Source organism: Dromiciops gliroides, chromosome 3 (assembly GCF_019393635.1).
Source record: "Dromiciops gliroides isolate mDroGli1 chromosome 3, mDroGli1.pri, whole genome shotgun sequence".
NCBI lineage: Eukaryota > Metazoa > Chordata > Mammalia > Microbiotheria > Microbiotheriidae > Dromiciops > Dromiciops gliroides.
This window is the reverse complement of record NC_057863.1, coordinates 189512773-189528971: the sequence shown is the minus strand read 5'-3', so window position 1 is coordinate 189528971 and position 16199 is coordinate 189512773. Positions and strand designations below refer to the sequence as shown.

At 37.0% G+C, this 16199-nt stretch overlaps 1 protein-coding gene across 1 annotated transcript in view; it reads left to right on the top strand.

Annotated features, from left to right (window-relative positions):
* Window positions 1-16199, top strand: part of MAP4K4 (mitogen-activated protein kinase kinase kinase kinase 4) — a 289640-nt gene that overhangs the window by 130607 nt on the left and 142834 nt on the right. The window contains 1 exon segment of the mRNA XM_043994116.1: window positions 2390-2446. Coding sequence (XP_043850051.1) covers window positions 2390-2446 — 57 coding nt within the window.

The window sequence follows — 16199 nt, the reverse complement described above, 5'->3', positions numbered from 1 at the left end:
TGCCATTTCCTTCTCTAGCTCATTTTACAGATGAAGAAACTGAGGCAAACAGGGTAAAGTGACTGAGGTTAGATTTGAATTCAGGTCTTCCTGCCTCAAGACCACTCTATCCACTGTGCCACTTACCTTTTTGTTAGTGTTCCTATATGTGTCAGTTCTTAAGAAAGTCCAGGAAGTTAATTAGAAGTTCAGAATTGTTATCTTCACGATGCCTCTAAGAGGAAAAAATAAGCACAAATATTCCTCTCTCCAAATGCTGCAGAATTAGTAATTTCTCAGCTAGTCCTTTTAAAAAATCAATCTTGATGTGTCTAGGAAGATTTTTACACCTAGGAAAATGACCAAATTAACCAGCAGTATTTCTAGGGGGTGGTGGTGGTGGCGGTGGCTAGTGACAGAAAAGAAGTGATTCAGGAACAAAGACAGTGATAATTTAATCAGAAGATGATTATTTGGCTGGGAAAAGAATGACATCAAACTGCTGTTTGAAATGGTACGGAAATAGAAATGGATTTGTGGGGGCTAGAGTTTAATAAGTTGTAAAGGTCTGTTCCAGCTCTAATAATTATATCTGACTTTCATACCAAGCTTTAAGATTTATAGTTTGCTTTAGATACATTATCTCATTTGATTCTCACAACAACCCAGTGAAAAAAGATAGTTTTAACTCCTTGTTACCTCCCTTTTGTAAATAAGGAAACATAAGTGACTTTCCAGTCATTGCATTCCTACCTTTTAGAATTCTTTGATCCTCTGATAATTTCTAATGAAAACAATGAATGTTTAATTTTTAAAGCCTTGATCGGAAATAGATTTTCTATCTGTCTTCCTCAGTTTCCTGTTCCTTTTCCTCCTTGCATACTTCTTTTGTCTTTTACTTCCTAATGTTCATATTTGTCCCCTAGGATGTGCATAAGTGCATAGATTTATGGCTGAAAAAGGCACTTTAGATGCCATTAAGACCAACTCCCTCACTTTACAGATGAAGAAACTGAGAATTAAACAACTGGGAATCAAACCCAGGTCTCCTAACTTCAAATCCATCTCTCTCCCATATTATATTGCTCCAGAATCTTGCATCATCCTGTAAAACCATCTTACCTGTATATGTGTAAAAGAATGTACTTTGTACTGAGCTTTGAACCAATGGTTTTGTGAAAGATGCTGCCATTGGCCAACTTGATACACAAGTGTGTCAGTATTAACTACCCATTAAAAGTGCATGTTGCTTTACTTGCACCATATATACATTTTTTTTTTCTTCCTTTGAAGGTGAAGGGAGGAAAAAGGTTTGAGGAGGGGATATATTTAAGAGAAAAATTCTGGGTAAATTTATATTCTGTATGCACCTGACCAGTGTGTAGCTCAGTACTCCAGACATCTTTAATATACATGCCTTAGAAAGTAATTAACAAATCTTCATGGCAACACACTCAGCATTTAGAGTGTTGTTAACTGAATAATAGAAATAGCTTACCTTTCTCTGGTGTTTGTATTGTAGTAGAAAGTGGATTGAACTTGGAATCAGGAGATACTTGGGTTTGAATGCTGGCACCAGTACTATTTGACCATGGGCAATTTACTTCACTGATTTTTCTGGACTTTCCTAATCTGTCAAATGGGGCTAATAAAGCTTAGTACTGCCTCCCTCAAAAGTGGTTATAGGGAAAATGCTTTATAACTATAAACTTTTTTTTTTTTGGTGGGGCAGTGAGGGTTAAGTGACTTGCCCAGAGTCACACAGCTAGTGAGTGTCAAGTGTCTGAGGCCACATTTGAACTCAGGAACTCAGGTCCTCCTGATTCAGAGCTAGTGCTCTATCCACTGCGCCACCTAGCTGCCTGTCCCTATAACTGTAAACTGTTACATAAATGTGTACTGATAGTATTTAATGTTTGCAAAGTGTTTTAGATACATTCTCATTTGATAAAAGTAGGCCTGTAGTGATGCTATGCTTAGGGTCATGATTAGAACCTCGGGTTTTAAAATTTGTATTTATTTATTTGGCCAATTTTTTTTCTACTTTTCAGGGTGCCTATGGGGGGGGGGAGGGAGTACTTTTAGCAGCGATCAATCTTTAATCTTAATGGTTTAGGACTTGATGTATGGATGATGAAGAAAATAGAGCTAGGGAATTGATGTTTAAGCAGAACATGTCAGTACAACTAATTGTCCTGTTGATTAATTGTAATTTATTTTAAATAACATTTTATTGGTATTACAAACTTATTATATTTGGAGAGTCATTCTATTTCATCATATCTTTGTTAATGTGAAGACAATCATAGAGGTAATTGTACTGGAAACTTCTTATCTACCCTACTTCTCATTAATGATGATATGGAAGATGCATTAATTCTGATTATTCTTTCTTTACTTTGTTCTTTAGGGCCGACATGTCAAGACTGGTCAGCTGGCAGCTATCAAAGTCATGGATGTTACCGAAGTAAGTAAAGGTGGCTGGGGGTGGGGTGGGGTGGGGGAAGAGTTGAAAAAGTAAAAAACTAAATTGAAGGAAAGAAGTAGAGACAGGTAGAGGGGTGTGTGTGTGTGAGAGAGATATTAATTTACATAAAGTAAAGATATATATTTATATATATAAAGATATATATATATAAAGATACATAAAGAGAGAGAGAGAGATTAATTTACATAAAGAGGAAAGATATATATTGTTCAATTCTACTTTTTCACTTAAAAGAAATACCTTTTTTTCAAGAAATCACTTTCTTAGATTGTCCTTGTTATATTATGTATACAGGAAGTTTCAGGGGACAGTTTTCTTAAATTTCTGCAGATGGCTTCCAGAGAAGTGAGCATCAGTAGCATCTTACTAAATAAACTGAATGCTAATGCCATTTCTTTGGCAACATAATTACGTTTAAAAAAAATGGAAAAATAAAAGGATCTCTGTAAGGGAAGGTTAAAGTCATATAAATAGGTAATTCCTTATTGATGTTCCCTAGTATCCTGCCATTTCTTTTCTTTTCTTTTCTTTTTTTCTTTTTTATTTTTTTTTAGTGAGGCAATTGGGGTTAAGTGACTTGCCCAGGGTCACACAGCTAGTAAGTGTCAAGTGTCTGAGGCCGGATTTGAACTCAGGTACTCCTGACTCCAGGGCCGGTGCTTTATCCACTGCGCCACCTAGCTGGCCCCCCCCCCCATTTCTTTTATTTTTAACATGGGGGAATGGGATCACTGAGGTTCCCAGTGGCTTGAAAGCAGAAACATCTGTTTGAATGATGAGCAGATTGTTGGCAAAATTTAGCAATGTAAAGTAGTAGTTGAAATGGTCTCAGGGGAGAGTTAACTGCAGAGCTTTAGATGGGAAAAAGGGAAAATTAACCTGGACCTAAAATTAGACATATATTATATGTATGTGTCTATATTTAAACTTGCTTATTTAAAAATAGCCTTAATTTACTGTGTTCCAAAAATAACCTAGTTAAATTTTATAACATTTTGGAGTATGTCCATATTATTATACTTAGTTTCCCATAATTATGACCATAATTCAAGATAGTTGTTAACAGATTGACTGGTTGGGTCCCTTTTGTTCGTGCCAGTCAATCTATTAACATAACATTTGGAAATATAACTAAATCCAACCACATAGTTATCTATTCTTAATTTCATATCCTTTCTCAGTTCCTGTAGAGAGCCCTGCTTAATTAATCTGGTGTTGTCTGAACCAAGTACTCCAATACAGTTTATTATAATCATTCTTTTTAACAAAGGTGATAACTTTTGTATGTGTGTTTTTTGTAACAGTAATTATATTCTTTAGTATTAAAGAGGAGAGGATACTGTAGTTTCTAGGCACAGGTGAACTAGTAGGATTGAAGTAATTTTTTGGGATATTTGTTTTGATCATATAGAGGGAGATCTGTCATTTCTAAAAGGAGAAAAACATTCCATATGTACTAACATGATTTTTGTTTTAAAATCAGCAGAGTGGGTTGGTCTCAATGGCAATAATACCTTTTCATTTAATTTTTTTTTAACTTTAAAAATTTTATAGATTAACAAAAATCTCTTGTCTTTCCTTACTACCATGGGAGTGAGGGAGAGAACACCCCTAACTTTTGTATCAAATAGGCAAAAAAAGTTCCTGCATTGTCTGTAATCAAAATTTATATGTGTCTATATGTCAGTCAGTTAGTCTATCTATCTCCTGAGTCTATAACATCTTTTTCAGGAGATGGGTAGCATATTTCATTATGGGTCCTTTAGAATTATAATTGGTCATTGTGTTTATAATAGTTCTTGATCCTTTCAAGACTATGTGTTTTTACAATGTTGTTGTTACTGTATATATTGTTGTTCTGCTTCTGTTCACTTTACTCTGTATGTGTTCATGCAAGTCTTCCTAGGTTTCTTTGAAAAAATTCCCTCATCATTTCTTATAGTCCAATAGTATACCATTATACCATATACACAATTTGTTTAGCCAGTCCCTAATTGATGGACACCCTTCTTAGTTTCCAATTCTCTGCTACCACAATAAAGAACTGATATAAATATTTTTATACATAGGGACCTTTGATTCTTTCTTTGATATCTTTGGGGTATAGGCCTAGTAGTGGCTGAAGGATATGCTCAGCTTAGTAACTTTTTGTCCATAGTTCCTATTTGCTTTCCAGAATGACAGAAATAATTCTGTCACAGCTCCACTAACAGTGTATTAATAGGGCTTTTTTCCCCCAGCCTCTCTCAACGTTTGTCATTTTCCGGTTTTTTGTTTTTTGTTTTTGGTCAACTTTGCCTGATAATAATAATTAGTTGAATATATGATTAGTGGTTGTTTGGCATGAATAACATGACTAAATTGTCCAGGGTAGTAAATATTATCTTCTCTTATAGTTGGAAAAATAACAAATGAAGATAACACAGTCAGTTCTTTAGTGTTATGGTCAAAAGTGAGAGGTGTTATTGTGGAGTGGATAGAAGTTGTAGAGTTCAGCCTTGCCTCTGGTGTCCACTGGCCTGTATAATTATGGGCAAGTCATGCAACTTCTAGGTACTTCTGGCAACTCTAATACTAAGTTGCAGAAATCAGCTGACTTATTGTTGAAAAGGGTTATTAGCACACCAGGAGTTACTGAGAAATTCAGGTCTCCCTTATCCTCCCCCCCCAACACATTAAGAATGCTTGTATTAAACTATAATCCAAATATAATGATAATTAAACAAAATAAAGCATTTTGAAATTCTCTCAGTTCATCTTTTCCCTTGTGATTCTATGTTGGAGCCTAGAAAAATAATTCATTTGGATCTGTCTTTCTGTATGTTTAGCTTTGGAAGAAGCACTGATAAATTACTCATGTATAATCAGCTATAGCATATTTCCTATTATAAATTAAAACTTTTTCAATGGAGCATTTATTATTCTGGAACTATCCTTGAAATAGAGATTTAATGTGTTGTGCGTGTGTTTTGTGTGTGGGGTGTGTGTGTGTGTGTGTGTGTGTGTGTGTGTGTGTGTGTGTGTGTGTGTTGTAAAGCCTTAATTCCTTGCTTGGGAAATGTACTAAGGGATGTTGGACACATGCAAGTTAAAAATACCCTTAAAGCAGCCATGAAATTAAACACTACCTTAGGATCCAAGATCTTTCTTTAGATCTAGGATTTAAAGCAAATGAGGTGGTGGGTGTAATGCAAACCAAGAATCAGCCCCTAAATTAACTCTACATATTTTCATTTCTTTGATATTTGATTGCTTTGTTATTATTGTTCAATTTAAAAATAACTTTTGGCATTGAGTATTTTTGCTTCATTGCAGTCCCTTATAAATTTTCTCCATCCCTAAAATTGAGCCCTCCCTTGTTAACAAAGGAAAAATAATCAATACAATGCCTCCCTCTGATTGTGTATGACATAATAGTTATTGTTAGATTTTTGTGCATATCTATATTCATGGGGAACTCGATTTTATTTGCCACAAGCAGATGAGGTCCTTCCCTTTAGTTTACCTCTTATTTTCCATTTTTGTTGTTAAATATTTTAGAGTAATGTGTAAAACACTTTATATAAAAAGTCAGTATATCCACATATCTCAGTATGCTAGTTCTTATTTAGTTTTCTGGTAGAGAAAGTAATGAATAGACTCAATTTGAAATCTTTAGACCTACTTGAAAGGTAGTATATATTATGTGTGTATATGAATAGATTAAGAGTAAAACAGGAATCCTCCTTGTATGGCATTGGAAGGATATTTCCCTTATAGCATTGGAAGGTGGGTAATCTCAGTTTCTCTCTCATATGACCCTCTGCTGAGAAATTCCTATGTAGCCACCTGGTATTCCAGGTTGTTTGTCTCTGGACACTTATTTATCTTTGGATTAGTTGAGTTCCAAGGCAAGAATCATTCACAGGCTGCAGTAATCACATCACCAGGACATTTGAATCTGCATTTTTCTCCTGGAAGCCATGGAAGCACCTTAATTTGACCTGTTTGTTTATATGGCTCACCAAAAGCTTGTCAGATATTCTAATTAGGGTTACACTGATAAGTCAGCTAAGTGGATGTCTACTGGTAGGTCCTGATTACTCTAATGGGGGCAGTTGGATGGTGGTGGGAGTTGGGAGGGGAGGAAAAGCACTTGGGTACAATTCCAGCCCAACCATCTGCTATTATTAGCTTCTTCCATTTATAACACTGTTGCTTCAGAACTGACTGCCCCATTTGGTATTGTTTCAATCATTCAACAAATATTTATATTTTTGAAGTCTCATAAAATTTTATTGTGCAAATCTCTGCAATTTGAGTTCTTATAAATACCTTTAATTTCTTTGACATGATGGAAAACAGAAACACTAATATTTCTTACTTGGGGAATTTGAAAAGTTTCTAAGGCTTCTATGCGTTCATAAGTCAAGAAGCCTTGATAGGTACTTTTATATGAATCAATTTTCTTTAAATTTTTTTATTTGTTTCTCAATTATGTTAACTTTTAACATTTAAAAATACTTATTGAGTTCCAAATTCCCTCTCTTCCTCTCCATCTCCACCCCTTGAGAAGGAAAGCATTCTATTGATTATACCTGTCAAATCATGCAAAATACATTTCCATATTAGCCATGTTACAAAAGAAAACTCCCAGAAAAATAAAGAAAGTGAAAAAATTCTGCTTCAGTCTTCATTCAGAGTTCATCGGTTCTTTCTCTGGAGGTAGAGAGCATTTTTCATCATGGATTCTCAGCACATATTTATTAAGGCACCAAGTGCACAAAGAATGAAACAATTCCTTCTTATAGTGAATTTGCATTGTGTTTTCTAGTAACCAGTAGAACTTAGAAGAACCTTAGGTAGGGGCATACTTACATACACACATGTATGTATATGCATCTTCTCCCCTCCATCCCTCTTTCAGAAGGCATCTTATTTTAGTAGGTTAGCCTGTATTTGGAGAACCACGAAACTCTCAACAGTCCTGGGAGAGGGCCATGATTCTGCCTGTTCCCTATGCCTACAGGAACGGTGCCATCATTAGTACCTGCCCCTCCTCTGAATGGGGAAGAGGCTCCACCTAAGTCCCTGCTGCTGTCCTTTGATCTAGGTGCACACAAAGTCAGCACTCTCCTCTGTAGCTTCTAAGACATGCTCAGTATCCAGAGCAAGTTTTGATGCCAGATGTACCCCGTGACCCGGGGATGAAGCTTAAATCAAAGCCTGAAAACATGTTCCCTCCTGTTCCCATCATTGGGGGCCCTCCCTTCTCCCCCTCCCTGCTTGCCTGCTGGTGCTATAGGAACCTTGGCCAGAAGCCTGGGAGCAATAGAGAAAGAGAGATTTCACAGCTGATGCTTCCCTCTTTAGCAAGTGGAAAGGCAGGGGCTGCAGTAGGAAGGCTCCTGCTGTTTAGAGCAGGAGAGGACATGTTTTCTGACTTTGATTCAGGTTTGATCTAAGGGGCAAGAGGTACAAAAGTTACCCTTGGCCATCAAAACACCTTCTATGGGTTATGTGTTCTCTTTTTCCTAATTAATGGAGGAGAAATAGCAGGAGCAACAGTTAGTTGTGAGGAAGAGCAAGTTATTCTGCCTTTGCCCCATAAAGAAGCAAACGTGCAGCAATGCTTCCTTAGGTGAACTCAAGGACTGGGATGGAATGGTTCTGGGCTTTTGCCTCTAGGTCAGGGCTACAATAACTTTCATTTTGTGTTAAGGACTCCTTTGGCAATCTGGTAAAGCCTAGAGATTTCTCAGAATAATGTTGTAAATGCATAAAATAAAATACTTAGGATTAAAAAGGAAACCAATTTCCTTGGTTATCAAAATATAAAAAATATTCTATCAAAATATTTTACAATCAAATTCATGGACTTTAGATAACATAATCTCCTGATCCAGGCTTTAGTGCACAGAGCTTAGTTGTGGACATTATGTGTTTGTATATGTTAGACACTGGTAAATGAAACCTCAGAATGCTAATTTCATACCAGAGAGATTGAAGAGGACATAAGGAATAGGGTACTCAGATTAAGCAATGCAATTCATGTAATCACTGATTATTTTGTTAGCAGGTCTTGAAAGTATAAACTGATTAAATCAGAAAATCCCCAACTTTGAAAAGGTTCTTTTGAAAGCATATCAGATTGTGTCTTGATGCTTTTGGTATTGTTCATTCTGGGCATAGACATTGGTTGGCAAAGGAACAGTTGGTTTACTTTGCACTCTGGTTACCACTGTCTTCATGTTACCCTAATCACCAACCCCCATATTTTAGTATAAAACTTATATGGTGTGGTAGAGAGCACATAACCATTATCTCAGGGGGGAGGGGCAATTTATTTTCTTTTTTTAGATAATTCTTTTTTTTGTTTGTTTTGGACAGGGCAGTGAGGGTTAAGTGACTTGCCCAGGGTCACACAGCTAGTAAGTGTCAAGTGTCTGAGACTGACTTTGAACTCAGGTCCTCCTGAATCCAGGGCCCAGTGCTTTATTCACTTCACCACCTAGCTGCCCCTTTAGATAATTCTTACCCTTACAATGTTTGGTTTTAGCAAATGAAGTCAAGGAAGACTTATGTTTGTGAACTATAAAACTTGCTCTTCCTCCTAGTCATTCAGAATTATGGTAATTTTTGATTCTTCCCTACCTCTCAGCCTCTCCATCCAATCAGCTGTTAATGGCTGCCAAATTCTGCCTCTCCCAAACCTTTGGAATCCATTACTCTCCTCTTCATTTATGATTCAGGACCTCTTTACCATTCACTTCTCGGCTCGCCTAATGACTTACTAACTTATCTTCCTGCTTTTAGTTTCTTCCCTTTCTTAATCTGGAACACAACTTCCAGAGTAGTCTTCCTAATAACGAAGTCTAACCACGCTACCCCTGCTCAGGAAGTAGTAATGGTTCCCTATGGCTCACAGAGTAACATGCAAACCCATTAGCTGGCTTTCAAGGCCTTCTGTGATTTGGTTTCAACTTGCCTTTACAATTTTATTTCACAATACTCCACACACACCATGTTTCAGCCAAGTGATTGGCTAGTGCCTGACCTTGACCTCTGTAACTCCTACCTCCATGCATTTTGAGTGGATTGTCCACCATGTCTGAAATGCCATGTTAGCCCAATCCAGCCTACTTTCCTTCAAAATTAAATTCCAGTGATGTTTTCTCCATGAAGCTTTCCCTGTGGTCAGCCTACACTCTCTCTGCTCCCCAATTACATAATATCTTGCACTCCTTCACCATCATCATCCACCTTGTAGCACATTTGTCTGTTACAATAGAATGTAAACATTTTGAAGGCAGGAACTTGGTCATTTTTCATCTTTGTGCTTTGCACAAAGATACTTAACAGTGTTTGTTGAATAGAAGCTATGAATCAATCTATGGATCTATATTCATTCCTCATACCCATAAATCCAGAAGTCATCAGTGAGCATCTGATTTGTTGGGGCAGGAGAAGGAGAAAACATCGAATAGAAATATAAATAAGTATAAACTGGAAGCTAAAATGATTAAATGAGAGGTAATGTGGTTTTTGTAACCCACTGTTTAGTTATGCCATTATTGCTCTGTTGGTCATGTCATTCATGAACAACTGTTCTCTGCTGCTTCACTGTGGCCACTGATTTCCCTTTGGTTATGACAGAAATCAGAATCTTGGAGAATCTTAGTAGGTCATTAGGGTAAGCTGTAGGCATATCACCTGAGACTATGCTGTTGTCATCTGTAACTTTGTCAAATAGTTGCCTTCCCTTTTCTAAGTTCTTTTTCTTTTTTATCATGCATTTATCCATTCAAAGTCTACCTTTCCTACAATCCTGATGTGCAGTAATTCTACCTTTTAGCTGAAATTTCTTAAGTCAATTCCTCCTGATTTGTGGAAGGTGGGGGGGGGGTGGTGGTGGTGGAGAGAATGTATCAGACTGTTCTTTAGGAAGATGTTGGACAGCTGAATGGAGGGTGGGAGAAATTTGAGCCAGTCAGATCCTTCGGCAGACTGTTGCAATAGTCTAAGCATGAGGTGAAAAGGACCTGCGCTAGTGTGGTAGCAGTATTAGAGAAGAGAAGGGGCCAAATATGAGACACAAAAGGTACAATTGGAAGGACTTTTCAATGATTGAATTTGCAGGGTGAGAGAAAATAAAGATATCATGCAAATTGCAGTCCTGAGTGACTCCCTCAAATTAATTCATCCTGTTTGGCCTTTATACCTGTGCCCTTATTTTGAAAAAAAATTATTAAAGGATTACTTTATGCAAAATACCAGGCTAGACATTCAAGAGGGCAAGTTAAAGATAAAAATGAACTTAAACATTAGTGGGGAAAAAGAAATTTATACAATTATCCAGAGTCATTGTCTTCCCCCTAAAACCACCATCTTCTGCACTTTCTTCTTTCTGTTGAGGGTCTTGCCATCCTTCTAGTATGCCATGTTTGTAACTTCACAGTCATTCTTGACTATTTCCTTATTCAGTTGCCAAGCTTTGTCAGTTTTGCTTACACAAAATCTCTCACATATGTACCCTTCTTTCTAGATATTTGACCACCAAAGTTATTTTAAGGCCTTCACTGATTTTCACTTAGATTATTGCAGTGGCCTCCTAATTGGTATCTCTGCTTACAGGTTCTACCCTCCTCTTATTCAGTCTTTCATGTAGCTGCCAAAGTAATTTTCCTAAAACACAAGTCTTACCATCATACTTCCACTCAGAAATCTCTGGTGGCTCCCTATTCTCTGTTAGAATACAAACCCCTCTGCCTGTCATTAAAAAACCCTTTCTAGTCTGATTTCAGTCTACCTTTCCAGACTTAAGTCATAATTCTGTCTTTTGTACTCTAGACATTCCATTCAAATTGGCCAACTTGTTCCTGACATTCACCATCCCAGTGCCTTAGCTTGTGCCTCTTCTCTCTCTCCCCTCCCCCCCCCCCCCATCATGTAGAATCGTTCATTTCTTTTCTGGCTAACTCAATTCAAGTCCCCTTTCCTATGCAGATTATTGTACTTTTATCAGTTTACATGTTCTGTTTCCCAGTGTTGGAGTAGTTTTAAATTTTTGTATTTCACAGTACCCAGAACAGTCAATGTCTTATCAATTTACAGAGTAGATACTTTATTGAATTGGATGGAAATAACTTTAATGTACCCTAGAATTGCCTAAGTCTGTGAGAGATTTCAACAAAATAGTACAGGAGGGTTTTTTTTTGGGGGGGGAGGGGGATTCTTGTGGGGGAGGGGTTAGTGAAAGCTTTGTGGAATTTATATATATGTCATAAAATATAGGCAGGATTTCAGCAGGTGGAGATGGGAACTTGAGGGTAAGGAGGGTATCTGGAAATAGAGAAAGACAGGAAGCAAAGAACATGTTCACAAAATGGTGAGTAGACAGTCTGGAGTGTAGGTAGAGTGTGTAAGAAGTGGGTGGTATGGCCACAGAGATGGATTGGAACCAGCAGATATGGAGGGCTTTGAATGCCTTACTATAAATAAACAGTTTGGGCTTTGGGGAGCCATTGAGGTTTTTGAGCAAGGTAATTAATATGATCATATTTGTGCATTAAGAAAATCTGTTAGCAGTGTAATGATCAGTGACTTTCGGTTATGAGAATTTGCTACTTGGGAACTTAAAAAAAAAAAGCTTTTTGTCTTTATGTCTTTAGGCTTTTGCTTATGTCACCCTTACTCCTCACCTATTCAAACTGTCTGGAAGCCTTCCTGTTTGTTATTTGTGCATGTGCGCATGTGCGTGTGTTTTGCAGGGCAATGAGGGTTAAATGACTTACCCAAGGTCACACAGCTAGTGTCAAGTGTCTAAGGTCATATTTGAACTCAGGTCCTCCCGAATCCAGGGTCAGAGCTTTATCCACTGTGCCACCTAGCTTCCCCCTTGCCTACCTATTCTTTATGACCAAACTCAATCCTAAATTCCCTGGGAAAGCCTTGTGTGGCCTCCCTGCTCCTGCCTAAAGTGATCCCTTAACTTCCTCTTAATTCTTCTGGCAGTTATTGTATTATTCATTTGGCAGTGAATCACCTGTTTCCTTGTTATATATATACACGTATGTATAACTTCTAAAATTGTCTTTCGCTCTTGGTTGTTGTATAACTTTTCATGTATTTAGATTCCTCAACTAGACCTGTGAGCATCTTTGAAGGCAAAGCATGTTCCTTATTCTTCATAGTCATCCTGTCAGTGCCTACCATAGTATAGTGCCCTGCACATAGTAGGCATCCAGGGAAAGCAGTCCTAAAGATATTTTGAGTAATATCAGCATGGGAAGGGTATGAATTCCCAAGTTGACTTTGTTGAAAGAGGAGTATTACTAATATGTTATGTGCACATTTTGTTATGTTAGCTTAAAAAAATTCGTTGTATTACTGTCATACCTTGAATACATTGTGAAATTATATTTAGATTATTTTTAAAAAAGATTACAGTGTTTTATTTAAAATGTTGTCATGGTTTATTCTTGTTTAGAATGTATGTTGCTGGAGTATTCAGTGTTCTGTCTAGATAGAGTTTAAACATTGCTGAGGGTAGGAATGCTTATTTGGGGTGGTAGAATTTTAGGGGGTAGAAGCAATTTTATAATATTTGAGGGGGGGCAGCTAGGTGGCGCAGTGGATAGAGCACCTGCCCTGGAGTCAGGAGTACCTGGGTTCAAATCTGGCCTCAGACACTTAACACTTACTAGCTGTGTGACCCTGGACAAGTCACTTAACCCCAATTGCCTCACTAAAAAAAAAAACTCCAAAAAAAACAAAAACAAAAATATTTGAGGGGAAAATGTCCAAGATAGCATTAATATATTTTTTAAAAAGTATTTCTTGTAGTCTCATTATGGAAAGAGGGAAATAAGCATATTAAATGCCTACTGTAGGCATTGTGCTAAATGGATTACAAATATTTTCATTTAATCCTTGTAGTCCTTGCAGGTGCCATTATTATCCCCATTTTACAGTTGAGGAAACTGAGGCAGAGAGCGGGTAAATAACTTGTCCAGTGTCACACAGCTGTTGAGTTTCTGAGACCCAGATCTTCTGACTTTGCTCCACCTAGCTGCCTAAATTATTTTGTTAAATGCTCTGGTGCCTCTAGAAATGAACACATCTCTAACCTTTACATGAAAGCTCTCCCTTTTTCTATTTTGGTAATTTTGTTTGTCAATTTAATCTTACTGCATTCTTCACCTATTTTTCATAGTCGCTCATCCTCAGTGAACCCAAAAAAGGATGAATAAAAATAAGTCAATTCCAAAATTTTCACCAGCCAAATTGCCGGGTATATATTTTTTTTGTCAAAAGCTTTTTTTTTTTAAACCTCTATAGAGATAATCATGGTTTTTGTTGTTTTTAAAAAATATGTTGTTGGTCTTTAATTTATTTGTTCATTAGGAGACTTTGTGAAAGACGTATTAACCTTGAGGACGAGTTTAATCTTTGGCAAGTAGTGGGAGAGAAACTGTGTTAAAACAGATCATTTTCACATTTCTTACTTTTTAAAAAATGGACATAATCTTCTTGCCCATGTCCTTTTCTCTGAATTCCAGATTCATGGCTTCGGGTTTTTCCCGCTTTCTACTTCCTGTTCTGTCCTGATACCCAGCAGATATTTTGAGAAAAGGTGTTTTATAGTAGTATGATTAAATGGAAAGAAGCAGTATATAATTTTTAAAGAGCTGATCCTAGGGCACTTCCTTTTGTAAGGAAGCTGTCATTAAGGGAACCCATGCCAAGTTGGACAAAAGAGTAAGTTTTTAGCATTTAGAAACCTTTCTAAGGTCTTTCCTTAGTTTTACCAGACTGTAAACAATGCTGAGTCTTTTAACATAGTAGAGATTATTTTTCTATGTGCCCATAAAGGGCACATTTTGTCAATTTTGGTTTGTGAACTCAACTTCTTAACTTGTTAGCTATCTCTTTAGCAATATCAAAAAATAAACAAAAATCTGAAGGATGCAGTTTCTTTTCCTCTAAAGGAGCAATGTCCCTCAATTAACTGCTCAGAGCACAATTTTAGATAGTGATTATGACAAGAAATCCTGTACAAACATTAGGTGTAGTGTTTTGAAGGTTTATTTCTCTTTCTAAGGAATAATGGGGATTTTTTTCTGTAGATTTTTGTTGTATTTTTTACTTTTCTTTAAGAGGAGCTACTAATTGACAACTTCAATACTTACATTGACAGTGCATTTTTCAAAAAATTCTGTTTTGAGATAGGTGGTTGAGAATATATTATCTCCCTTTAAAAATGGGGAAAATGAGACACATAATTGACTTGTGGCTGTTTGGAGAATGGTTTATTTACAAATGTCAGAATCAGGATTTGAATTCAGGTTTCTTGATTCCAGTTCTCTCTTTTTCTGCATGATATTATACTGAACTGTTTCATAGAATATGAATAATTTTTTTTAAGTGAGGCAATTGGGGTTAAGTGACTTGCCCAGGGTCACACAGCTAGTTAAGTATTAAGTGTCTGAGGCCGATTTGAACTCAGGTACTCCTGACTCCAGGGCTGGTGCTCTATCCACTTCGCCATCTAGCTGCCCCCATGAATAATCATTTTATTTTATTTTATTGTTTTTTACGGGGCAGTGGGGTTAAGTGACTTGCCCAGGGTCACACAGCTAGTAAGTGTCAAGTGTCTGAGGCCAGATTTGAACTCAGGAACTCCTGAATCCAGGGCCGGTGCTTTATCCACCGCGCCACCTAGCCAACCCATGAATAATCATTTTAAAGGCTAATTGGATGATTTTTAGTTTTGACCAACTGCAGATTTTGTATCAGGAGAAGCATTCACATCAATGAATGTGAGTAAACATTGTTATATGGAACCCAGAAAAGCTAATAGTATCTTTTAGAATTAAAAAGCACTGTGCTAATCTCAGGCCATGTAATATGTCATATTTAGTTTTGAGGGCATGTTTTATAAAAGACAGTTGATAAGGTGTTGAGAAGAGGGTGACCAGGAAGAGAGAAACCTTGTCACACACAAGGAATGACTGTAGGAATGAACTAAATATTTACCTTGAGGAAGATAAAGCTTAAAATAGGAGAACTATTCTGGATATTAAAAGAGCTCTCTTGTGGGAAAGGGATTATTAGATTTATTCTGTGTGAATCCAGAGGGCGGAACTGGAAGCAATGGGGGTAAATTGCAGGAAAAGTGTAATAGGGTGCCTGTAGAGGTTCTGAGGGGAATCTTTAAACTAAGGGTAGATGTCTACTTGTTGGGGTTGAAGAGGGAGAAATTATTGTATTGAGTTTGGTTGGACTACATGATCACTCATGTACCTTACAACTCAAATTCTCTTTTTTCCCATGATTTGTGGCCAAGCAAAATTTATAACCTGCTGTGGTCTAGCCAGTCCTCATCTTGTTTTTGTGTTTATAGTTGGACTTTTGAATCCAAGTTTTTTCTTATTAAGTTCATCTCAGTAGATTTGTTCCATCCTTCTAGCCTGTGGAATGTTTCAGATAGGGGACTTAGATGTCCCTTCTATGTTGGTAAATGTCTTTCTGTTGATGTTATATCTTCTGCTAAGGTGAATGAAGAGTCTTAGATTAAATGATGGGTCTTTTGAAGTTCTTAAGTAAGTTTTCACACTGTGAAAGTGATTTTAGCCTCATAAAATGTACTGTAGCTATTTTTGCATTTTCTCTGATTTTTTTTCATCCTCAGAACAAAATGAAAAATCCTTTTCCTCCATGGCATCACAGATGCATAAAGCTTTTAAGCCTA